Source organism: Xyrauchen texanus, chromosome 9 (genome assembly GCF_025860055.1).
Source record: "Xyrauchen texanus isolate HMW12.3.18 chromosome 9, RBS_HiC_50CHRs, whole genome shotgun sequence".
In the NCBI taxonomy this organism is placed as follows: Eukaryota; Metazoa; Chordata; class Actinopteri; order Cypriniformes; family Catostomidae; genus Xyrauchen; species Xyrauchen texanus.
Genome location: NC_068284.1, coordinates 11,519,555 through 11,546,907, shown reverse-complemented (window position 1 = coordinate 11,546,907; position 27,353 = coordinate 11,519,555). Strand labels below are relative to the sequence as shown.

General features: G+C 38.9%; 2 protein-coding genes across 3 annotated transcripts in view; both read right to left on the bottom strand.

Moving 5' to 3' along the window:
- The window catches only part of LOC127648910 (NLR family CARD domain-containing protein 3-like), a 56,125-nt gene extending 32,111 nt beyond the window's left edge, over nt 1-24,014 (bottom strand). Inside the window, exons 1-8 of one of the 2 annotated variants that reach the window (XM_052133736.1) lie at nt 23,868-24,014; nt 22,583-22,715; nt 22,372-22,485; nt 20,401-22,284; nt 19,602-19,775; nt 18,930-19,100; nt 17,816-17,862; nt 16,729-17,727 (exon numbers count right to left, since the gene is read on the bottom strand). In XM_052133736.1, coding sequence (XP_051989696.1) covers nt 17,189-17,727; nt 17,816-17,862; nt 18,930-19,100; nt 19,602-19,775; nt 20,401-22,284; nt 22,372-22,485; nt 22,583-22,701 — 3,048 coding nt within the window. In that variant the 5' untranslated portion in view covers nt 22,702-22,715; nt 23,868-24,014 and the 3' untranslated portion in view covers nt 16,729-17,188. Of the gene's footprint in view, nt 1-16,728; nt 17,728-17,815; nt 17,863-18,929; nt 19,101-19,601; nt 19,776-20,400; nt 22,285-22,371; nt 22,486-22,582; nt 22,716-23,867 lie in introns of those variants that run through there. The other variant, XM_052133737.1, reaches the window with a different exon arrangement.
- A 545-nt stretch (nt 24,015-24,559) lies between these two features.
- Nucleotides 24,560-25,801, bottom strand: insl5b (insulin-like 5b). Its single transcript, XM_052133412.1, is given in 2 exon segments — nt 24,560-24,699; nt 25,636-25,801. Coding segments are annotated over 2 exon segments (306 nt in total).
- Between the last annotated feature and the right edge of the window lie 1,552 nt (nt 25,802-27,353).

Below are 27,353 nucleotides of genomic sequence, written 5' to 3'. Positions count from 1 at the left end.
TAGTAAAGCATTCAAAAAGCCAACTGGATAAAGGCCTGTTCACACTGAATTTTCTGTGCGAATGTTCATTCCGAATGAGCTTTTGAATTGAAACAATGGTTTCCCATGGCGCTATTCACACCGGGTCTGACAAATTGTCCACCGACAATCCGAAGATTTTTATTTATTTTTTTACAGAGAGCGGAACATTTATTTTTGTATTTATTTTCCTTTGGACTGCAATGAAAACGGACTGACCAATGAGATATGAGCTTTTTGTCATTTTTCCAGAGTCGCTGCTGCTGCACAATCCAGTTTATAAAGGTCTGTATTGAAGGTGAACCCGATCAATGTATCTCATTGATATATCCCTACTATATAAAGATGTTTGTTTCAGGGTTATTATTATTATTATTATTCTACAGGTAAATATTTGGCAGACAACTGACATAGATGTAGAAAAGGTTAGCTGTGTGGACTGTGAGTTGGATGTTAGTGTAATGAACCCATTACTGGAGGCTGGTTAGGATCCATGTTGCAGAGGTTCTTTATTGTCAATGACAATAAACAGACAAACAATCCAAAGTACTGAATCCCCCTCTAGGAACACCTCTTGGTGTTCTCCTCCTCGGCCGTCCCCTTGGCCTGGGTGCCGGGCGATCTGGATGGTTACAGTGAAAGTCTGAGATGAGTGAGGGATCCAAGATGTCTGAGGCTGCTACCCAGGATCTCTCTTCAGGGCCGTAACCCAGGCCGAATCTAGGATCTCCCGGACAAGGTAGGCAGGGGATCCATAGAGCTCCAAAGGTGGAGGGGTTGTGGATTCAGTGGTTACAGGTTCCAGTGCAGGATGTGCAGGTTTCAGGAGGGATACATGGAAGGAAGGAGAGATACGGTAATCAGCAGGAAGCTCTAGTCTATAGGTCACCAAGTTTATTTGTCTTCGTATCTTAAAGGGACCTACGTACCTTGGACTGAGCTTCCTGCTAGGTAGCCTCAGACATAGATCCCTCGTAGAAAGCCATACCATCTGGCCAGGTTGGTAATTAGGGTGGGGACGCCTCCGGCGGTTGGCCTGAATTTTGTGTTTCCTGATGGCTCTCTGAAGCCGTACATGAGTGCTGTCCCACACTTTCTCATTCCTCCTAATACAGTCATCCATCACCGGCACCTCTGATGGTTCTCCTGACCAAGGGAACAGTGGTGGCTGATAACCCAGAACACATTGAAAAGGGATTAGTTCTGTGGATGAATGTGTGAGGGAGTTTTGAGCGTACTCAGCCCATGACAGGAAAGTGCTCCAATGGTGCTATTCACGACTACAATAGGAGCGTAAGTAACGTCCAATTTCTTGATTTACCCTCTCCACTTGACCGTTTGCCTGGGGGTGATAACCAGAGGTTAAACTGATATTGATATTCAAATGATAGCAAAAAGCCTTCCATACACGTGATGTAAACTGTGGTCCTCGGTCTGAGACTATGTCATCTGGGAGTCCATACACCCTGAAAACCTGGTTAAACAGGGCCTCTGCAGTCTCCATAACTGTGGGTAGAGCTTTCAAGGGAATCAGATTACAGGACTTAGAAAAATGATCAACGATGACACAGATGGCAGTGAAACCCATGGAATTAGGGAGATCTGTGATAAAGTCTACTGCTAGATTTGACCATGGTCGTTGAGGGATGGGCAGAGTTTCCAGCAGCCCTGCAGGGAGTAGACGGGGGGTTCTGACTTGTGCACAGACATGGTAGGCATTAACATAATTAGTAACATCATGGATGAGAGTGGGCCACCAGAATGATTTATGCACCAATGTTGCCGTTCTTTGAATTCCTGGGTGACCAGAGCCTAGGGAAGTGTGCACCCACTTTAAGACCCTCTGTCTGAGATTTTGGGGTACGTAATGTCTATTGGGAGGACATTCTGAAGGTGGAGGTTCATCTTGTTGTCCACGATGGATCTCCTCCATAATGTCCCAACAGATGGGCACGATGAAGACGGACTGTGGCAGAATGGGTTCTGGGAGAGGCGAGGAATGAACTGGATCATGTCTTCGTGATAAGGCATCTGCTTTGCCATTCTTGTTGCCTGGACGATAGGTAACAGTAAAATTGAATCAGCTGAAGAAGAGTGCCCACCTGGCCTGTCGTGGATTCATTCTTGGCACCCTTAATATATTCCAGGTTCTTGTGGTCAGTAATGACTTGAAACGGGTGCCTGGATCCCTCTAACCAGTGCCTCCACTCCTCTAGGGCAGATTTGATGGATAGCAGTTCCTTGTTGCCTACATCATAATTAGTCTCTGCAGAGGTTAGTTTCCGGGAAAAAAGGCACATGGGTGGAGTTTACCTGGAGAACCATGACAATGGGAGAGTACAGCTCCAATGCCACAGTCTGAAGCATCCACTTCCAGTATGAAGGGGAGGGCTGGATCTGGGTGTTTCAAAATGGGGTGAAACTAGACTTGACTTGTGCATTCTCAGGCCAAGTCAACTTCCTCAGTTTTCCTTTGAGTAATGCAGTGAGAGGGGCTGCAACAATGCTGTAGTTCCTTATGAACCGCCTGTAAAAGTTTGCAAACCTAAGAAATCGTTGTAATTCCTTGACGGATGTGGGGGCTGGCCACTCACTGACTGCCTTGATTTTGAACTCGTCCATTTCTACTCCCTTGCGGCTGATGTTATATCCCAAGAATGTTGTGGTCGTGGTGTGAAACTCAAATCTTCCGCTTTCACATTGAGCTGATGATGGAGTAGACGGTTGGGCACTGTCTTGACTTGTTGTATATGTTCCTCCCTGGTCTTAGAGTAAACAAGGATATCATCAATGTAAACACTTACACAGCTGTTGAGAAGATCTCTGAAAATATCATTGACAAATGACTGGAAAACTGAAGGTGCATTGGCAAGGCCATAAGGCATGACTAAGTACTCATAGTGCCCCCTAGTGATAATAAATGCAGTCTTCCACTAATCTCCTTCCTTGATGTGGACCAAGTTGTAGGCACTTCTGAGATCCAACTTAGTAAAGATCTTGGCTTCTCTTAGTTGTTCTAGGGCAGATGGGACTAATGGCAGGGGATAGCGGTATTTGACTGTGATAGCATTCAAAGATCTGTTATCTATACATGGTTGGAGTCCACCATCTTTCTTCTCCACAAAGAAAAATGCAGCTGCGGCTGGTGACGTAGAGGGATGGATGAAGCCTGATGCTAGTGCCTCCTCTATGTAATCCTCCATTGCCTGCATTTCATGGAGTGATGGAGGATAAACCTTTCCTCTAGAGGGAGATGTACCGGGTAGCAAGTCTATGGCACAGTCCCAGGGTCTGTGGGGTGGCAATTGGGCAGCTTTGTCTTTTCTAAATACCTCTATGAATTCAGAATATTCCTCGGGAATGTGAGGGTGGACGTTAGACTGGGGCTCTTCACTCTCGTGGTCAGGCATGGTACTATTAACTTAGTGGTCAGACAATGCTCTTGACAGAGTGGTAACCTATGGAGCAATTTCCCTTTTTTCCAGGAGATCAATGGATCATGGAGTGATAGCCATGGGTATCCTAGTATAATGGGGTGGTGATGAGAGGTGATGACATAGAGGGTTATGGTCTCGATGTGGAAAAGTCCTAATTGAATCCTAATAGGGATAGTTTTATGGGTTATCTGACCTGTGCCTATGGGTGCATTATCTACTGCAGTGATTTGGACAGGTGGAATACATGGTAACGTGGGAATATTGGATTTGGTAACTAGATGATGATGAATGAGGTTCAGTGCAGTTCCTGAATCCATTAGCGCTGTACATGATTGGTTGTTTTCAACAAAAATGGTTACAGGAAGAGTACGATTCTGACTGGAAACAGAATCGTGTGTGATGCTCACCCTTGTAGAATATCCAACTGATGTACTGGATCTATGTGGGCATGTGCTACAACAATGTCCTGGTTGACCACAGTAGAAACATAACCCCTCATCTCGCCTGCACTGGCGTTCCTCCTCGGGCACCCTCGTACGCCCGATTTGCATGGGTTCATTTGATTCCGCTGACAAAGTAACACGAGATGAGGCAGTAGTAGAGAAATGCTTGGGTGCACTGGATCGTGGCTGATTGCACATGAGATTATCGATTTTTACCGCCAAGGTAATGTACTTGTAAAGTCAAAGTCAATGAAACATACTTGCATGCTAGCTCAGCTTGCTGTGTGCTGCTTAAACCTTCTCGGAATACGGATTTCAAAGCAATATCGTTCCAATCACTCTGCGCTGCTAAGGCATGAAATTGCACTGCATAATCAGCTGCACACAATTTACCCTGGCGTAGATGCAATAACTGCACAGAAATGTCTCTTCCTTCTGCAGGTTATTCAAAAACTTCCTTATTTGTTGTGAGAAATATGTGACAGAACTGCGAATTTGTTCATCACTATCCCAAACAGTTGAAGCCCACTCCAATGCTTTTCCAGTAAGCAAAGTCATCATTAAAGCACATTTAGCTGTATCCTGATTAAAGGAGTCAGGTTGGTGAGTGAAATAAACTGAACATTGTCTCAGAAATCCCTTGCATTTGTCAGCTGATCCATCAAACCTTTCTGGCAGTGCCAGTCTTACCATGTTAGGGCGTGGGGTAAGCATCGACTGGATATATCGTGTCAAATGTTCGTTAGCGGCTCGGAGATTCACAAGTTGTTCTTGAAATCCCTGTAGTACATCATTTTGATAAGCTATCGTGGCTCTGAGCTGTGTAACCTCCGCTGGATTCTGGTTAGGCGAAGTATTCTGTAACGAACCCATTACTGGCGGCTCACTATTGCACATTCTCTCATTGAGAAAATGTCTCAAGTAACATTGCAATTATTGTTTTATTTCCATGTAAATTCATATGATTTCACTAGTTCTGTGCAAGACTTTCATTCAGAGACTTATCTTTCCCATAAAGTGGCAACATATCGTTCCATGGTTGTACAGAATACAGGAGTTAGTTACACCCAAATTGCAAAGACTGACAAGTGATTACCATTGCAAGATTTTGGTCTTGCGTTTGCAAACAAAAAACATGGAAAGCAACAGTTTACATGTTTTTTTGCCACCATTTTTAACTAAATTGACCAGATATTAACACGATACTCAAAATTCTCAAGCAGTGTGAATTAAAATCCTATTAAAGAGAAATACAGAGACACAGTTTGTTTTTATTAATAAAGGCATGTTAGAATGCATCACTTCTGTCTAGTTGACCATTTAATTATTACTTTTTGGTTAATTTAAGCAATTCAACTTTAAACCCTGAAATATATAGTTCATGCAAAAAGTGATGCCAATATTATTTTATGATTAATTTATTAAATTCATCATTTTAGGAAAATGAGACTCCATTTGTGTCAGGGATGCCAAATTCCTTAAATTGAAATTGAGTATTGTCATTGAACACATTTTATGTCTAGTTACTGTTAATATTTTAAATTCATGACATGCACATTTTTATAGGAGTGGTGATGGTGTAGTGGTCAAAGCACATAACTGGTAATCTGGTAATCAGAAGGATGCTGGTTCGAGCCCCACTGCCACCACCGTTGTGTCCTTGAGCAAGGCACTTAACTCCAGCAATCCAGGGGGATTGTCTCTGTAATAAGGGTCTGTAAGTCGCTTTGGATAAAAGCGTCTGCCAAATACATAAATGTAAATGTATTATTTCTCCCATTAATTAAGTGTACTGTATTCATTCATTTCAATTGTTTGGAGACCTTACCTGACTTTAAAATTGAAGGGGTGGACAGAAAACTGCTGCTTGTGGATGTTTCTGGTTGAAACGTGTCTCATTTTATAAAACCGTGTTTATATTTATCTCACTGTATGTGTGATATTGTGTTTGTCAGATAACTTGCATCTTGTTCATACATCACTCAGAATATGCAAACATTTCATGTATACAATAACATGTCCCCAGATTTTAAGAGAATATGGAGACTGAAAATGGTAACTATATCTAAAGTGAAAATAATGTATCATCTCAAAAATAAAATCGAGAAATTCATGTTTAACATTCTTGGCTGGCTGTTGAGGTCATTGGTACTAACACAAACACTTGTCATTAATAATAAAGTAAATGTCTGCTTCACTATGAAAGTGATGCAGTGAGCACATAAATGATCTGCTTTCCCTTGAACGAAAAACTTTTCGACATACTGTAGGATGACGATGTGATGTAATCGCATTCGGAAATGTTTTTATTTCGTCATAAAACACAGATACTTTTGAATGGCAGTCAATGGAGAAACATGCTTTTGCCATCGGGTGGTGTTTCAGCAGGTGCTAACAGGGACCAACTAACCAGCCAATTCTTTTTTTTTACATTTATTTTTTTATTGTTTTATATGGTTTTTAGTAGAACACAAAAGAACAGAACAAACAGGTCACAAGGGGTATAACATACAATTATGTTGTTCATAAACTGTTAATGTCAAATCGGGTTACTTTCCCAATAGTCTCAGAGGAGTGAGAAAGAACTTTTCCTTTTCCCCCCTCTCTTCCTTCCTTTATAATAATATCAGGAGAATAATTGTAATTGTCCCTTCAAGTCAATAAAAGGTTCAAGGTCCCATCATACAACATTCAGTTCCAGCATGTTTTCATTGGATAAGTATTTGAATGAGAAAAGAATAAATAAAATAAAAATAATAATAATTTGCATTACACTCACAATATCTCCTTATATTCACTCCCTGCTTCTATACATTAGCCATTTTGACAAGTACTTGTAGAATTTGTCCATGTTTAATCGTAAAGAGAAGGTCAGCTTTTCCATATCATATAAATGACTTGCAATCACTATCCACTCATCTTTTGTTGGTGGACTCTCATGCAGCCATTTCTTAGTTATTGTTTTTTTACTCGCAACTAATAATACATTAAGTAGGTATTTGTCTTGAGTATTAAGATTAGTTGGTATATTTCCTAAATATATAGTACTGAAACTGTACTCCGTCTCGAATCCCAGTATCAATTTTATTTCAGAGATTATCTCTAACCAAAAAGGCTGAATCGTTGGACATTTCCAGAATATGTGAAAGTAATCTGCCATAGAGGTATTACATTGTCTCCAACAGAATGCAGAATCTGGTTTACCATTCTGTAAATATTTTCTCTTGGGAGTAATAAAGAATCTTATGATATTCTTCCATGAGAATTCTCTCCATTGACCTGAACTGGTGGTAGTATACTGTGTTTTGCAAATGTTTAACCACTCTTCATCAGATAAAATTATGTTCGCTTCCTTCTCCCATTTATCTTTCACATATACTGTAGAGTGATTTTTAGAAGATTGTATACTTGAGTATATTCTTGATATCAGTTTCTTGTGAGTTCCATTCTTATACGCATCAATAAAAATATTGATCATATTCCTTTCAATTTTATCGTTATTTTTTATATTTTTATTATAATGGTTCCTAAGTTGTAAATATCTAAAGAAATCTTGTTTTTCTAAAATGTAGGTGTCAGTAAGATGTTGGAAGCTCTTTAAACCTGTGTTGGTTGAGATTGTACAATATGATGTAATGCCTTTCAACGACCATAACCAGCCAATTCTTGACCCCCTGACTGTAGGACCTGTAGGTATTTGTCCAGAGGTGGCGTTACTCAAAAACCTAAACTACATTTACGAATCCAACTATGGTGAAAGTGTAAATGTTCCCAGTCTGTCACTCACTTCGACGTTGTGTCGAAGAAGCGACACTAGGGGTCTCTCTTGAGCGCCGAATATACCTCTGATCTATGAAAAAGGGCCAATAAGAAGTTGGCAGACAGAATTTGCATGTCCCGCCCCCGGACATACAGGTATAAAGGCGGGGAAATACGTCTGTTTCATTCAGAAATTTTCTTCGGAGCCGATGGTCGTGTATGCAGCGAGCTGTGAGTCACACACCTGTTCCACTTCCTCTGAGCGATCTGCTGTAGGATCTACGGTGCACTTCAGCAGCTTTCTCCATCTCTGCACGGCAGTGCAGTTTGCCCGTGGGCGCTTCGACAGCGCAACTAAGAGTTGTTATTAAAAGAGTGATTTTCTCTAAAAGAGCATTTTCCTCTAAAAGAGCAATACACAGTGGCGTTAAACGTCCTTTTCAGGACTCGTCTTTTTAAAGATGCCTTTCCGCCCCTGTGTAGTTCCTGGATGCGGTAGAGTGCTCTCAGCTTCAGACGGCCACAGGCTCTGTCTCGTGTGTCTGGGCTGCGATCACATCGAGGCAGCGTTTGTGGATGGTTCATGTTCTCACTGCGAGAACATGACCATGGCAACATGGCGGTCATGGCTTTCCTTCAACCGATGGAACACCACTCCAGCCACACCCTGAATCGTTACTTCTTCCCACGGGATTGAGGACGATGCGGCTGGTGATGGAGGCGATTTGGGGATGGCAGCGTGCGCGGCTTCGCCGGGTACGTCCCCACGAACCGCCTGCCCCCCGGCACGCTCGTTGACTTCAGTCCGGGCTCGAGGCAACAACGGCTCTCCACACAGCCAGCCTGCCTATCCTCTGGAGCCCCTCAAGCTGGATGAGCTCGCCGCTGCATCGGAGAGCGGTCTGTCATCTGACGCAGATGACTCGTCTGGGCTGCCGCCTTCGGGCAAGCACGCCCAGATGTCTGACACACTTGCCCGGGCCGCCGCCAGCGTGGGCTTGGACTGGAACCCTCTGTCCTCCCCAAAGCCGTCGCGGCTAGATGATTGGTTCCATGGGTCTGCGCGTCGCTCACAGCCACGCGCAGACCAACCCCCTCCCCCCCCGGTCCCTTTCTTCCCGGAGGTGCATGATAACTGCATGGAGAGCACCCTTCTCCACTCATTAAAAAGCCCCTCGCTCATCCGCTCTCACTACCCTCGATGGCAGAGCGGCCCAAGGGTACACGGCAATTCCCCAGGTGGATAGGGCGGTTGCGATCCACCTATGCCCCCAGAATGCCGCCACCTGACGGGGTCGCCCTGTGCTCCCTTCCAAGGCCTGAAGGTCGACGTCAGCACTGGCCGCTAAAGCCTACAGCACCACCGGACAGGCCACTTCCACAAGTCTACCAGGACAAGGCACTCAAACATGCCCCACAACATATACAATGGCTAGTTGTATAAAAAGTATGTGAACCCTTAATGTGCTTAAGCTTACATCACCAATGGGACGATGTTTTCATGTTGATACGCATTCGAAGGCAGCCTTCGAATGCGACCTACCTACTTTGACAGCACGCACGCACGCTGCACGAGAGTTTGTTTGTGGCCTGCTTAGCACTGCTTATTCTCATATGTTCAACGTTATAGTCATCGTTCATAGTTATATCCTTTGTCATTTTACCGCATCGTTCATAGTTATATCCTTTGTCATTTTACCGCCTTTCAGATTCTTCCTCTTTTTCTCCCGTTTCATCTGCGTGTATTTTACCGGTTGCTGCTGACACCTAGCTAGAGTCTGTGTTTGTAGCCTTTAATCCCTAAACATCTGCCATTTTTAAGCACGCATCGGGTCTTCCCGTATTATTCTCTTATCGGGATTCAACTGCGTGCATATTCCACCTGTATCCGCGTTCTATTTTTATCGCGGTAAAACTGCGTGCATTTTTTCAGCGCGCACCCGTTTTTTCTCCTCTGCGGTACACAGATTATTGCATCGATCTCAAAGCACCGCTTATCAAGAACAACCACCACCAACAACAAACAATTTTGTGAGGGATTCAAATCAATCTCAAAACCCTCACCGCTCAGGAACAACGAACAATTTGCGGTAAATCATGGCATCGGCTCATGTTATTTGTTCATGCATTGCATGTCACATGTTTAAAATAGCCTCCTCCGTCAGCAGTGAGGGATTCACTTGTGATAAATGTAAGGAATTAGTCAGGCTGGCGGAGAAGGTTAATGAGTTAGAGACTCGCATCCGAGCGCTAGTAGAGGTCAGTGAGAAAGAGAAGCCGTTAGATACTGTTTCGGATCGCGGGCAGTACAGAGAGCAACACACACACACTTTGGTTCGGTTATAGAGCCCCTGCAGCAGGGCATTTGGGTGGCGTCTCGGCGGCATACTCGTTCAGCAAAGAGACACCACTCTCCGCTCCTGTTAGGGTTTCCAATAAATTCTCCCCACTCAGTGATACACCCACTGAGAATCATATTGAAAGAGCCCTTGTTATCGGTGATTCTATTGTAAGGAACGTGGAAATAGAGACTCCAGCCACTATTGTTAATTGCATTTCGGGGCCAGAGCGTCTGACATCAAATCAAATTTACAAGTGCTGGCTAATGCTAAGCGTAGATTTTCTAAAATTGTTATCCATGTCGGCACTAACGATGTCCGGCTTCGCCAGTCGGAGATCACTAAAGATAATGTTAAAGAGGTGTGCAAATTTGCAAAAACGATGTCAGACACTGTAATATGCTCTGGTCCCTCCCTGCTCGTCGTGGTGACGAGGTTTATAGTAGATTAGTGTCACTGAATGGCTGGATGTCTGAGTGGTGTCTGCAGAATAAAATAGGATTTATAGACAATTGGAAAAGTTTTTGGGGTAGACCTGACCTGCTAAAGAGAGACGGACTCCATCCCTCCAGGGAAGGTGCCGCTCTCCTCTCTAGTAATTTGGCTCATAGACTTAATAATGATATTAATTGACTAAATGGGGCCCAGGTCAGGAAGCAGACAAACTGGTTAATCCGAACGTCTGCTAGCTGCCTTGAGACGTCACACAGGTCACATAAACTACAACACATAGAGACTGTATCACCTAGATATCTCATAGAGACTGTGTCTGTTCCACGAACTACTGAAACACAATACCCTCACTAAATCATTTAGAAAAAATTTGATTAAGGTCAAACTTGAACAAAACAAACAAATTAAAAATGTACATCATATAAAAATAGGGCTACTAAACATTAGATCTCTTTCTACCAAAGCACTAATTGTCAATGAAATGATTACAGATCATAGATTGGATGCGCTCTGTTTGACTGAAACCTGGCTTAAACCGGATGAATATATTAGTTTAAATGAATCTACTCCCCAGGTTATTGTTATAAACATGAGCCTCGTCTGAAGGGTCGAGGAGGAGGTGTTGCTACAATTTACAGTGAAGTTTTTGGTGTTACTCAGAGGACAGGATATAAATGTAAGTCTTTTGAACTAATAATGCTTAAGGTGACACCGTCAAATACAAATATAAATAAAAATTCTCTGTCGTCCTTTACCCTTGCTACAGTGTATAGATCACCCGGGCCTTATTCAGATTTCCTTAGTGAATTTGCTAATTTTTTATCAGATCTTGTAGTTACTGTAGATAGAGCCTTAATTGTTGGTGACTTCAACATTCACATAGATAATGAAAATGATACATTGGGATTAGCATTTATCGATATTCTCAACTCTCTTGGAGTCAGACAAAATGTAACAGGACCAACTCATCGCCATAATCATACGCTAGATTTAATTCTGTCATATGGAGTTGATGTTGATAATATAGAAATTCTGCAGCAGAGCGATGACATCTCGGATCATTACCTCGTCTCATGCAAGCTGCAATCAGCTAATGTTACTCAATCTACACCATGCTATCGTTCAGATAGAACTATTCTTTCGACCACTAAAGATAGCTTCACTAATACTCTTCCAGATCTATCTCATATACTCAATAAACCCCAAAGCCCAGAAGAACTTGATGAAATAACAAAACATTTAAATGCAGTCTTCTCTAGCACCCTTGATGTTGTCGCCCCACTTCGATTAAAGAAAATTAAAGAAATAAGCCCTGCACCATGGTACAATGATCACACTCATGCTCTCAAGAGAGCAGCTCGGAAAATGGAGCGCATGTGGAAAAATACAAAATTAGAAGTATTTCAGGGTGCATGGAAGGATAGTGTCTGTAGCTACAAACACGCACTCAAAGCTGCCAGGTCAGCATATTTTAGTAAACTCATAGAAAATAACCACAACAATCCTAGATGTTTATTCAGTACTGTGGCTAAATTGGTTAGGAATAAAGCCTCAACCGAACCAGATATTACGTCACAGCTCAAGAGTAATGACTTCATGAATTTCTTCACAGATAAAATTGAAATAATCAGAAATAAAATTGGAATTATGCAATCATCTGTCATAGCACCTCAGAAAACAGTGTCGAATAATTTCCCTCATGTGCAACTTCAATCCTTCAGCTATCATAGGTCATGAAGAGCTAACAAAACTTATCGAAACATCAAAAGCCACAACATGTTTGTTAGATCCTATACCAACTAAGCTCTTAAAAGAGGTATCTCCTGTAATATCAGAACCTCTTCTTAATATCATTAACTCCTCGCTATGCTTAGGACATGTCCCAAGAAACTTTAAAATGGCAATTATCAAACCGCTAATTAAGAAGCCACAACTTAATCCTGGAGAACTTGCTAATTATAGACCGATTTCAAATCTCCCATTTATGTCAAAAATACTAGAAAAGGTAGTATCCTCCCAAATATGTTCATTTCTACAGAGAAATAGTATATATGAAGAATTTCAATCAGGATTTAGGCCTCATCACAGTACAGAGACTGCACTTATCAGAGTTACAAATGACTTGCTCTTATCATCTGATCGCGGCTGCATTTCTCTTCTAGTGCTTTTAGATCTTAGTGCTGCATTAGACCACGATAGATCACGACATTCTCTTGAATAGGCTAGAGAATTATGTTGGAATTTGTGGAGTGGCATTAGCATGGTTTAGGTCATATTTAGCAGACCGCTACCACTTTGTCTATGTAAATGAGGAATTGTCAAACCAAACAAAAGTAAAATATGGAGTGCCACAGGGATCAGTTTTAGGGCCTCTGCTTTTCTCCATGTATATGCTTCCCCTGGGAGATATTATCAGGAATCGTGGAATAAGTTTCCACTGCTATGCTGACGATACACAACTTTATATTTCTTCAAAACCTGATGAGATTTCACAATTCTCAAAATTAGCAGAGTGTATTAATGAAATAAAAGATTGGATGGCCAGAAATTTCCTTCTACTCAATTCTGACAAAACAGAGGTTCTAATTATTGGACCAAAAACTCTAAAAATAAGCCACTAAAATATAATTTGACTCTAGATGGATGTACTGTTACATCATCTTCAACAGCGAAGAACTTAGGTGTTATATTTGATACCAACCTGTCCTGTGAAAATCAAATTACAAATGTTTGTAAAACAGCATTCTTCCACCTAAGAAATATTGCTAAATTAAGGCATATGCTCTCGGTTGCTGATGTCGAAAAACTAATTCATGCGTTCATGACCTCAAGACTAGATTATTGTAATGCATTACTGGGAGGATGTCCAGCAAGATCAATAAATAAACTTCAATTGGTTCAAAATGCAGCAGCCAGAGTGCTGACGAGAACCAAGAAATATGATCATATTAGCCCCATTTTATCATCGTTACATTGGCTACCTGTTAAATTCCGTATTGATTTTAAAATTCTGTTAACTACGTACAAAGCTTTGAATGGTCTAGCTCCACTAGTACTTAAGTGATCTTCTACCACGCTATATTCCAACACGTTCATTAAGATCGCAAAATTCTGGCCTATTAATAGTTCCTAGAATATCAAAATCCACTAAAGGAGGAAGATCCTTTTCATATTTGGCTCCTAAACTATGGAATAGTCTCCCAAACACTGTTCGAGATGCAGACACACTCTCTCAGTTTAAGTCTAGACTAAAGACTCATCTATTTAGCCAGGCATACACCTAATTTATCCTCCAACCCACAATTAGGCTGCTTTAGTTGGGTCTGCGGAACCAGAAACCAGAAACATTGAGCATGATCTCTAACTCTGCAATAAATTAAATGGCATCTACGCTTACATCTTTTTATTTGTTTCCCTGTCTCAACCTCGGGACTCCTATCCTGAGGTCACCAGAACCGGCTGGATCCAGCACCATTCCTGCTTCATGTTGGACTCCACTGCTACATGTCGCAGAATGATGATGACTAAATGCAGCCGGTGCCAGCCAAACATCACTTCAATCTATTATGACGGACTTCAGAGGATGAAATGATGCCAATTCCAACCTGCATCACCTTGGTCTATTTATGGACTACGATCTTGAAATGAAATGCTTAGACTAACTATTGCCAACAAAAGCCTTCATCAGCAAATTAAGGACAATTGCATCTATGTGAACTTCTGCAATTAATCAAGATGGACTTCAAAGACTTTGGTCATTAATCTTACAGTTCAAACACACTCGATGTTTAATCACTGACCCTTAACACTTAGTTTAATCATTTTAAACCATGATTTTACCTATACATAATTAATATTTACATTACATTCATAATGTTAGCCAGAGGGAACTGGCCCCCAAAGTGAGTCTGGTTTCTCCCAAGGTTATTTTTCTCCATTAATCTACATCTTATGGAGTTTTGTGTTCCTTGCCACAGTCAGCCTACAGCTTGCTCACTGGGGTTATTAATACAATTATCATTTAATTATTTTTAAACACTATTAAAAATCGTATTTTATCTAAATTACACAATGATGATTAATCGACTTTATAGACATTACAGTTTTATCGTCTGTTAATGCTGATATTCTGTAAAGCTGCTTTGAAACGATGTGTGTTGTGAAAGGCGCTATACAAATAAAATTGACTTGACTTGATATGTGGTGCCATATTTATACCATAAATACTGCTGCATGTTCTTCACAAACAATTCAACCTTAGTTTCATCAGTCCGGAAAACATTTTCCTAGTAGTGATGTAGAGTGTCAAGGTGTCTTTGGCAAACTTCAGGCCCATAGCAATGATTGTGTTGGAAAGCAGCATCTTCCTTTGTGGTGTCCAGCCATAGACACCATGCCTGTGTAATGTTTTTTATATAGTAGACATGAACAGAGATGTTAACCAGTTTCAATGATTCCTTCAAGCCTTTCACTGTCACTCTAGGGTTCTTTATACCACATTGAGAGTTCTACGGTGTGCCCTTTGAGTCGTCTTGGCTCGACAGCCACTTCTAGGGAGAGTAGCCACAGTACCAAATCATTTCTGTGTACAGATGAATATCTAAACTCTTTGAGATAGCTTTCCAGTTTTATGCAAGCAAAAATTCTGAGATCTCTTTTTTCAAGACATGGTCCATGACAGCAGATGCTTCTTGTGAATAGAAAACTCAATATGCTTGAGTAGTTTTTAAGTAGCTCTTACCAACACCTCCAATCTAATTTCATTATTTGGATGCCAGGTTTGCCAACTCCTGACTCCTTAGCCTAGGGGTTCACATACTTTTTCCAACCTACATTGTGAATGTTTGAATTATGTATTTAGAATGTATAATGTGTGTGTTAGTTAAAACTGATTGTGTTTGTTCATTATTGTAACTTAGATGAAGTTCATACCAGATTTGAAGATCAATTTGTACATAAATGCAGGTAATTACAAAGGGTTCACATACATTTTCTTGCCACTGTAGATCTGAACTTTTATATTACGTTACAATTTAACTCCTCAGAAACAGAATAATTTAAATATGTGCAACACATAAAATGTATGAACTTAGATTCTATGTAACATTGTGTTCAGTATCATATGGTCTGTCCTGAGGGCTGCTTCTCTTCAGATTTAAAGGTGACATAACATGTTTTTAGTAGCTCTGTATTTATGTACTACTTTCGGTTTGATTGTGTATGGATAGTCTTAGAGACAGTGACATTATCTATGCCATTGCTAATGTAACCTGACACTGATGAAGCATACAGACTCTAGGTGTGTTGACAATAGGCACCAGCAAACATTACATGTGCAATCAAAATAGACCTGTAGTTCTCTGTTTCAGAACAAGTTTGGTATGTTTGACAAGTTCTCTGTATGCCATCCCAGATGTGTGTGACTTTCTTCTGCTGAACACAAACCAACATTTTTAGAAGAATATTTCAGCTCTGTATGTCCATACAATGCAAGTGAATGGTGACCAAAATTCTGAAGCTCCAAAAAACACATAAAGGCGTCATAAAAGTAATCCATACGACTCTAGTTTTTAAATCTGTGTCTTCTGAAGTGATGTGATAGTTGTGGGAGAGAAACAGACCAATATTTAATTCCTTTTTTACTTTAAACCTCCACTTTCATTTTAAAATGTGAAACAAAGTGAAAGTGGATATTTATTGTAAAAAAAAAAGAACTTAAATATTTATCTGTTTCTCACTCACACTATCATATCAGCTCAGAAGTCATGGATTTAATGACTGGAGTCGTATGGATTACTTTTATGATGCCTTTATGTTATTTTTGGAGCTTCAGAATTTTGGTCACCATTCACTTGCATTGTATGGACATACAGAGCTGAAATATTCTTCTAAAAATGTTGGTTTGTGTTCAGCAGAAGGACCTTCAAAGGGATGGCAAGAGGATGAGTAAATGCTGAGATCATTTTCATTTTTGGAAGAATTGTCCCTTTAATTAATAACAAACTTGCATTTTGTTATTTTGCATTGTCCCCCTCACCTGTGCTACCTGTGTAACAAACTTGTGATCCATCAGTTGAAAATCATTGCATAAAACACAGCAGACAAAATAAATCATTTGATCTGGTTGTTGGTTATACACACACACACACACACACGTGTTGGGTTTCCATGTTTTATGGGGACTTCCCATAGACATAATGTTTTTTATACTGTACAAACTTTATATTCTATCCCCTAACCCTAACACAACCCATATTGTAAGTAATATTAATGTGTGTGTGTGTGTGTGTGTGTGTGTGTGTGTGTGTGTGTGTGTGTGTGTGTGTGTGTGTGTGTGTGTGTGTGTGTGTGTGTGTGTGTGTGTGGGCTTGTTTATGTGGTTTATGAGAACATTTTTTTAGGTTACAAATTAGTAATTACAAGGGTATTATGCTATAAATGTGGTTTATGAGGACATTTCTATTGTCCCCATAATTCAAATCGCTTATAAATCATACTAAACAATGTTTTATTGAAAATGTAAAAATGCAGAAAGTTTTCTGTGAGGGTTAGGTTTAGGGGTTGTGTTAGGTTTAGAGGATAGAATCTATAGTTTGTACAGTATAAAAGTCATTATGTCTATGGAGAGTCCTCATAAGGATAGCTGCACCAACGTGTGTGTGTGTGTGTGTGTGTGTGTGTGTGTGTGTGTGTGTGTGTAAAACTGTGCATTAAAGGAAAAGGATGAAAGACGGTTATTTTAACTCTGTAAAATCTGACACAGAGACACTGAACAATCAGGATAAAGTCTAAATCCTGCATAAAGGGGCTCAGTGAATGTGGAGTGAAATGTGTGAATGTGTGTGAGAGACTGTGTGTCAGAGATGCTGTAGAAGGACAAAGAGCCACCCTTCCAGTCCAGATACACTCCCACTCTGTTAGAGGAGGCTGAAGGGACAGATATGTTTGTTCTCTTATTGTTGTGCCAGACAGTATAGATTGTGTCACAGCTGTACAAACTCCAGGATTTTTCATTGATTCCAAAGTGCAAGTCAGTCTCTCCTTTCCTGTTGATTACTTTATATGTCATAGCTATATGTGCCCATCCTTTCAATTCAACCTCCCAGTAACAGCGTTCAGACATACTCTCTCTACACAGAATCTGCTGCGGATGAGTAAATCGCTCTGGATGATCAGGATATGGCTGTTTAGATTTCGTCCATGTTACTTTTTTGCCGTCCTCAGACAGAATGAGAAGAGTGTGTGCTGTGTTTTCATTCAGTGTGAGATCACAGGCATCTGCATATAAAACAAAGATTAGAAATCTTGTGAGAAATACATGTGCATGTATAAATAAGGGAGGTCAATAACAACAAAGATGACCTACATTTTTTTAGTCCTGATCTTATTCTGAAGGGTTCATTATGGTCCAGACTGAGGGAGGCAAAAATAAATAAATAAATCAGTAAATAGTTTAAAAAGTGATACATGCATAGTAAATACTTTCTCTAATATGCTAATATTGTTACATCTAATATCGGCTAGACACACATATTCATTGTTTACTGCAATTAATATGGGTAACAGGATATGATGTCTCTAGGGTTTCTTCTTTAAATTAATACAAAATGTAAGGCTGTCAAGTTTTTTATCACATGACATGCCAGTTAATTAATAGAATTAATCACATATATAACAACGTTTACTTTTTGCTGGGAAACGTCCCTAAATAAAAATAATTCAATATTTAATGATAATTTATTTTTTGTTTGTTATTTTGGCCTTGCCTCCTCCTGAAATTGTGGCTTGCTATAATTTACCACTTGGGAGAATTTAGAAAATAGAAAAGGCTAAATAACTGGTCTACACTCCACAGCAATCCATTTTGAGTTGAGTTCGTCAACCAAAAGAGATAGACTTGAGGACAAATAATGCTGAAGCTGTTAATATAACTAGACACACACTGAGCACTTTACTGAAATACCTGTACACCTACTTATTCATGTGATTGTGTAATCAGCCAATCATGTGGTATCAGTACAATGCATAAATGTAATATCGGCTAGAGACACATCATTTGTGTACCTACTCTTTACAAGTAGTGAACCTGTAACTAAAGGTGCAGTTACACTAAGGATTGAGCATGAAAAATTACATAGACACTAGTACTGCAATGAATACGGGCAACAGGATATGATGTCTCAATGGTCCTCTTTAAATTAAATAAAAAATCTTCAAAGTTCTGGTCACCCTTCACATGCAATGTTTGGACCTAAAGAGCTGAGATATTTTTCTAAAAATCTTTATTTGTGTTCAACAGAAGAAAGAAAGCCATACACATCTGGGATGGCATGAAGGTGAGTAAATAATGAGAGGATTTTCATTTTTGGTTGAACTATTCCTTTAACAAGGCCTATTCATTATTATTTGTTATTTGTTTTACATATTTATATACCACAAAACACACAAAATTGTGCCATGATTACTTGTACTCAACATACTATAGTTTCTCCAGTTTGAAGCTTGAATCTCCCAGTAGATCAGAAAGCTTCTCTCCTGAGCCTCCTGGGTAATTGTAGCTAAGATCCAGTTCTCTCAGGTGTGAAGGGTTTGATCTCAGAGCTGAAGCCAGATAAAAACAACCTGTCTCTGTCACCATACAGCCAGATAACCTACAGAAAGAAAGGGGATTTTATATTGTACTCTTTTGTTGTGGTAGATATCTTTACTTGTGAGCACAAGGTTGTAAATGTTTTTCAAAGCACCTGAATTCTTCTGTTAAAAAAAGTTATTTAAAGCTTAGTGTGAAGAGGAAGACACATGGCCGGCCCTGAATTGGGCTTATCAGCTGGGAGGGGGATAAAGACAAGCCGGAGGCACCAATTCAATAGAGAAAGAGATACGCACGTGGCCACGCTGCATCTTTGTTTATGTTGGTTTTAAGTTGAGTTTGACATTAAAACGTTATGCTTACTGTTCAGCCGGTTACCGCCTCCTCCTTGCCCATCTTTATACTGTTACACTTAGATTTAAGCTAAACTGGTGTGACTATTTTTCTAGGTGTACGAACTTCTAGTTATATGTTACAGCATTAATAAACTTACAAATTAATAAATTTGTGTTCAACAAAATTAGAAAAGTCATGTGTATTAAACAGCTTTATCTTTACACACCTCAGTATTTCCAGTTGACAGTTTGTATTCTTCAGTCCATCAGAAAGCAGCTTCACTCCTGAATCCTGTAGGTCATTGTTACTCAGATCCAGCTCTTTCAGGGGAGAGTTTTCTGACATTAGAGCTGAAGCCACTGTTTTAGTAGACTGATCATTGAGATTACATTCAGCAAGACTGAAAGAGAGCAAAATACAACTTTCTATGTCATTTTAATGGATAATAACTTACACAGGCTCATAAAAATGTATTATTATTGTACTTTTATCATCCTTAAGTCAATTGGACTTTTACATGATAGCCTATATCACCAGATGTACTGTGTTGTGGAGCACACTTTTAGCATTTTAAAGAGCTGATTCAGGTGCCTTGATAGCAGTGGTGGAGTGATGCTTTAGTCTTAGTCAGGTAGGGCAGACAGTAGTTTAACTGTTTGATCTGGGCTATGTTTATCCATATATTTACTTTTTCTATCTGCTTCAATCTAATTATCCATCCATAAATCCATCCATCTATCTGTGTTAGTACTATTACAATAATTCTCATTATTGGTTAAAGTTCTATGCCCCTGCATCCAGCACTTAATTTTTGACCATGTTGGCAATTATTTGCATAATTTCTTTAGACAGTCCGTGCAAATAAACAAAATTATTAATGTCCGCAATTCATTCTTAGTGAGTTCCCTCCTAAAGTGTGCTATGCAGCACAGCACAGAACAACAGAAGTTTCACTCAGTATGCAAAACATGCAGACAAACAGTCATATAATTTTGTAATATACTGTATTTAAATGATATACTTACAAAACTTTTCTGCAGTTCATCACAGCTGGTATCAGTCGTCTTCTGCCTTCCTCAGATGCACTGTATTTCTTCAGGTCCAGCTCATCCACCTCCTCTGACATCTGAAGCATGTAGGCTATTGCTGAGCAGTGTGACGCAGAGAGTTTCTTCTCTGAGAGTTTCTCTGATTTCACAAACTCCATGATCTCATTGTACAGAGAGTTGTCATTCAGTTCAAACAGACAGAGAAAGAGATTAATGGATCTTCCAGCCGAGAGTCTGTCATGGTCTTCTTTGATTATGTCTTTAATGTAATTAGTTGTTTTCTTGATGCTCTCTGTGTTGTTCTCTGTGCAGGTCAGTAGATCCTGCAGGAGTCTCTGATTGGACTCCAGTGAGATGCCCAACAAGAATCGGAGGAAAAGGTCCAAGTGTCCACTTTCATTCATTAGGGCTTCATCTATGACTCCTCTGAGTAAATTATGCAGTGAATCAAAAACCGTAAGTGGATCAAACACCTTATTCACAGTGTTACATACATAGCAATAAAACCAATAAAAAGCAGCAAGAAACTCCTGAAAGCTCAGATGTATAAAGCTGTAGACCTTCCTCTGATAAATCACACATTCCTCCTTAAAGATCTCAGTGAAAATCCCAGAATACTCTGAAGCCTCAGTGACATCTATGCCACTCTCTCTCAGGTCCTCCTCATAGAACATGACATTGCCCTTCATCAGCTGTTTGAACGCCAGTTCGGCAAGTTTCTCAATCACATCTCTGTCTGACTGGAAGGCTTTCTTTGGATATCTTTTGTCATATTTCTGATTGATTGTGGTTAACTGAATGAGTAGAAAGTGTATGTACATTTCAGTCAGAGTTTTGGGAATTTCCTCGACGTGATGTGTTTCCAGGGTTTTTTGAAGCACAGTGGCTGAGATCCAACAGAAGAGTGGTATGTGGCACATGATGTGGAGGCTTCTTGTTGTCCTGATGTGTGAGATGATTTTGTTGGCTTGATGTTCATCATTGATTCTCTTCCTGAAATATTTCTCCTTCTGTGTATCATTAAATCCCTGAATTTCTGTAGCACGGCTGATGTACTGAGAGGGGATCTGACTGGCTGCTGCTGGTCTGGATGTTATCCAGATGAGAGCTGAAGGAAGCAACTCTCCTTTGATTAGATTTGAGATCAATGCACCAACTGATGATGTCATAGTTACATCACAAACTCTCTCAATGCCTGCAAAACAAAGTGGATTTCTGTTTTCATCCAGACCATCAAAGATTAACACAATTTTGCACTCATTATATATCTGTGAGTCCAGATCTTGAAGTTCAGGGTAGAAGTCATGCAGTAGTTTGTGAAGACTAATCTGGTCATCTCTGATCAAGTTTAGCTCTCGAAATGGAAGAAGAAACATGAAATCTACATCCTGATTTGCTTTTCCCTCAGCCCAACTGAGAATAAACTTCTGCACAGAGACTGTTTTTCCGATTCCAGCGATGCCTTTAGTAAGCACTGACTTTATTTTTTCTTTAAACTTTTTTCTCTTCTTCTCACATCCTGGTTTAGGTGTGGGATTGAATATGTCATTGAGGTTGATTGGAGTGTCTTGTAAAAGTTGTGTTTTCTCTATCTGTAAAACCTCATGTTCTTTATTCACCCCTTCACTCTCTCCCTCAATGATGTAGAGCTGTGTGTAAATCTTGTTCAGGAGAGTTTTATCCTCTTGTGTGTTGATTCCTTCAAATAAATGGTCATACTTGTTCTTCATGCTGGTTTTGTGAACATTTCTGACTCTCTGCAAGACATCTTCAACTTGATGGTGAATCTGCAGCACTGGTTGTGTGTAACAGTCATTTGCAGGAGCAGAAATGGACTGATTTCTGAATTTCACACTGTAACTGCACGAGAAACAGCATTTTTTAATAATATATAAAATTATCACAAATATCAAATTATTCATGTAGCTTCTATGTAGCATTACTTACTTATGGCCAGAGGCCATTTTTGCATCAGTTAATTCAGGGGGTAGTTCAATAGACCAATTACTCTTGACAGAAACACAGCTGTGTACTGAAGATGCTGCTGTGTATATCTTCTGCCTAATGACAAATATCAAGACAACAATGTAAAAAATATTTACTAAGTCTCTACTCTGTACTGCAGTACAAACAATATACTGATTTAATGTTGTGTCACCTGGGGTCAAAGGTCAGTGTTCCATCATTGATTTCAGGAGACTGGTGTTGAACAGATCCCCCCTCCTCTGTATCATCAGAAAGATTCATTTGATTTGCAGCCTTCTTTTCTCTCTCCATAGAAACTTTTAGGCCTGAAAATACATTCAAATGAGTTGTAATTTGCATGTTACACAATCGTTCCACATGACATATGCAAAGTACAGTAGGATACTGTGCATCTTCATCACATTTCTTTAGTCTCCAGAGACACAAACTATCTAGTCTCTAAACAAACTGCCAAATCTCCATCAATAAAGTGCTGTGTTAGGATCAGCGACAAATAAGGATGTCTGAGGTTTTGAAATATCAAGTTTACAAAGCACATACAAGTTCATATAAATGTAATTTGTGTCCATATTGCTGGTTTCAAGTATTCTCTGCAAAAAATATGAAATGTCAAGTGATGTAACTATAAAGTATAAGGTATTAAAATACTTTCCTGTGCATCCATAGAAAAGTTGAGAGTACAAATAACCTGAACAAAATTTACCCTTCATAATTATATTTATTTTTGTATTTTACTTTTAAAACTTCAACTGTCTTGATGTTCTAAAGGGGTCATCTCTGTTTTATGGATTTGGTCAACATAAACAACAAAATGTTGGAACACTACATGACTTTGATTTGGTGCCCCAAAGTTTTCAAATATTAATCATATTGTAAAATAGAAAAAGCTTCAAAGCTTTAAACGAGACCTTTATTTTAAAAGTTTCTCCTGACAGTTGCACCACATGACATTTTCAACTTTACTTAGAAAAAATATCAAATGAAATTGAAAACATGTTCATCATAGAAGAGGTGTATTCAAGTAAGCCAATTTGGGTTCAAGCATTAATAAATTATTAAAAGACTTTAAAAATGTCATGTGGTGTAACCATCAAGTAAAAGGTATTAAATACCATGTGTGTGTGTTTGTCTTTTGTTTAAGTTAATCATTAAAATATGTCGTCAAGCCAGTTCTCGCCTCCTCCTTTCCATTGAACTACATTACACATATATTAGATTTTTTTTCAATAGGCTCCGCCTCCATTTAAGAATCTACACAGAAAACAAACAGTGCTGATATACAAATCAACACTATTAATAATTTCAAATGTTTTTATCTGAGCTACAAACAGATGTGATCATTTTCACACATTATAGACACTTTAGAACATCGTTATAATTCTGCTGTTGAAGTTTTGAATGCGACTAAAAACAGAAAGCAAAACTGAACATCAAATATTTTAGACTTGTGAACATACCTTAGATTATGTCGTCTTCTGAACTGTGTTTTGTTGGAAAAAATACTTGTACATTAGTTTATCGGAGTGCATTCGTTGAATATAAGGTACAGATAATATCCAGTTAGGTAATACTAGAGCATTTGGGGAGCTGCTATAGAGAGTGTGTTGACTCTGCCTTTAGACACACCTTTAGGAGTTGAGACAAGCTGTGACTTTTTTGCTTTCATTTTCACATTTGTGTGTGATACAATAGGTTTTACAGGTTCTCTATCTGGAACGTGCACAGGGGGGTGGTTATATTTGCCCAAGCCACTACCCCTTTTCCCAAAAGGTGAGGTGCTGCTCTGCAAGGGTGTAGAAAGCGTTTACATGTTTCCATTGATCATGGTATAAATGTTGGGTTTGTACTTGCTTGTTTTGAATAACAACCACATTTACACATCAACTTGCTACATTTATAAGCAATGCACAGAAGCCAGAAGAGAGTAAAGGAAAATAGCTGCATTTATTAACAGCCATATGCATCTGAATAGAGAGAAAACATGTGAGACAAACCTTAATAATGGACTTGATACGTCACCATATAACACGTTTGTTATAGACTCAACAATAAACTGATGTCATTGAATAGTCATTTAACACATTTTAAATATATGAAATACACCACAGTCTCTTGTCATTTAAGTGCTCAGAAACAGATTAAACACATCTCAGCACAGGAGAACAATATCACTTTTCCGACAGCCCACTTGACAGCACATTATGGGCAGCATTGTGTCAAGGTTTCTTCTGACTCGGTCCATTTCTGGAGTGACCTTGGACGACTCCACACCAGTCTGAAGTTCATAGCCTGTGTAGAATCAGAGTTAGTTCACTTTAACTGTTGCCAACCCACCCTCAACCCTTACAGTACTACATCATATACAAGGGGTTGTGTTAGAAATGTTCGGAAGAGGGCATACATGACCTAAATATTTGGTTAGATATGGCATCAGTGTATAAACATATACAGTATTTAGGCTTTGTTTGCCCCCTGCTGGATAAGAATTGTTAAGTTCTTGTTACCACCAATCATGACCAGAATAAGTCAACCGTAATACACATTAGAAATGTAATTAGATTACATTTACATTCCAAGCAATCAGCCGAATACAATTACATTTTTAATCAGTTCTTTAAAATATTGCATTTATATATATTTAAATATTTATATATATATATACATTCACTGGCCATTTTATGATGAACACCTGTACATCTACTTATTCATGTGAGTATTTAATCAGCCAATCATGTGACAGCAGTGCAATGCATAAAATCAGTTAGAGCTTCAGTTAATGTTCACATCAACCATCAGAATGGGGAAAAATGTGATCTCAGTGATTTGGACTGTGGCATGAATATTCGTGCCAGACGGGCTGGTTTGGGTATTTCTGTAACTGCTGATCTTCTGGGATTTTAACACACAACAGTCTCTAGAATTTACTCTGAAAGGTGCCAAAAACAAAAAACATCCAGTGAGCAGCAGTTCTGCGGATGGAAACACCTTGTTGATGACAGAGGTCAATGGAGAATGGCCAGACTGGTTCGAGCAAACAGAAAGTCTAAGGTAACTCAGATAACCACTCTGTACAATTGTAGTGAGCAGAACAACATCTCAGAAAGCACAACATGTCAAACCTTGTGGCGGATGGACTACAATAACAGAATTGAAGAGAGTCACCTTCCTGTCAGCTTGGACCCTGATTGATAATAGCAATAAAGGAATGCTAAGGTGCATACTGACCGTTTACGGGGCCCTCGGTTTGGCTCCTCCTCCATCTGGAACCCCCACATGTGTAAACCACAGCCCGAACAAACTCTCGACCACACAGCCTGAGCTACTTCTGAGACTGAGCTGAACCTGCCCGTGCAGCAAACACCAACAGCATTGCCAGCAGAAAAACCCTCATGACTGGATAAAGTGTCAAATCTACTCTTTTCTTAAGATGGAAGTTATTGATGTGTTTTGTTAGAGGATGTTCGAGTTTCTGGCCTCAGAACATCCCATCTTCATTTATATACTGTGCAAAACATGATTTATGTGTTATGACGTACTTCTTTTCCATGTCATTTTAAATGAGGCAAAATGACCCACACAGGAGAGACTTCCATTAAAAAAAAAAAACAGCATCATGCTTTTGAAAAAAGATGACGTAGAAATGATGTCTCAAAATACAGTATTTAAACAAATAAAAAATATTAAATAGGGACTTTATTTCATTTGCTTCAGCAAAGTGCCATTTAATGAGGTTTTTGAGATTCAGGGCCATAAAGCTGAATATAGCAAATCTGAGTATGTGTCACCAGCATTATGGTGTGACATCTAGATAATGACAGCATGCACTTCCTTCAAAACCTCGTAATTTGACCTAAAAGACTGAGCATCATAATCCTAGGTTGATTTTTATCTGGCTATGGAAACACTTTGTTGCCAAGTGCTCTGACACAACATCACTGTTTACAGGATAAAATACTAGCCTGTCGTGTTTGGTGCATATTTCACATTTAGATGTAATAGTAGTCATTCTGAAAGGACACTTCGAAATGATCATCACTCTTGTGTCATTAACTTACACATACTTTTATGAGAAATGTTTTTATTATTCACATGATTTTAACTTCTTTTTGTATGAAGCTCAGATTATAACTGGAAACTATGAACCCTATCATATATTTATTTGCTACATTTCAAATGACTTTTATACTTAGATTTTATCATTTAACCTATATGACCCAGACTTTCAATCTTAAAATATCATGTGAATTATTAAATTTTTAAAAGTATGATGGCGTTAACGAAGACTGAAATAAATACAAACTATTTACAAATGTATTGGGTGAAAATTATTTATTAAAATTTTTAAAGTTTAAAATATCAAATATTTCAAATATGTGTTGTGTGAGAAAAAACAAAAATAAGGATCACTGAGTATTTTTATTGTATGAGATTTCCATTTAACATTTGCTCAAAAGATTAAAAAATACAAATGTATTAATTTGGGTTTTTGCAAATGGACTCAAATGTCATTATGTGTCTTTGATGTTAATTTGTTATGTGTGAGTATATTTCATGTGTTGCTCATAAAGCAGTAGAACAAAACAAAGACGAGTAAATTATAAACTGAAGTAACATGAGAGACAGTCTGTCTTGCTTCTGTAACTTGAATCTGTGAGATCTGAATTTAAATTGAAGTTCATTTTGATCAAATGTGGCCAGAAAAGGAACTGAAAACACTATATTTATTAATTATTTTACTTTTGAAAGTGTGGAAGATCTCTATAACTATGCTAGAGGTTGTCATATATATATATATATATATATATATATATATATATATATATATATATATATATATATATATATATATATATATATATATATTATAAATAAATCTTGAAAATATGCTAAAATATATTTTTTGAGTGTATAAAGTTGTAAAAACTCTACTACTACATGACCAA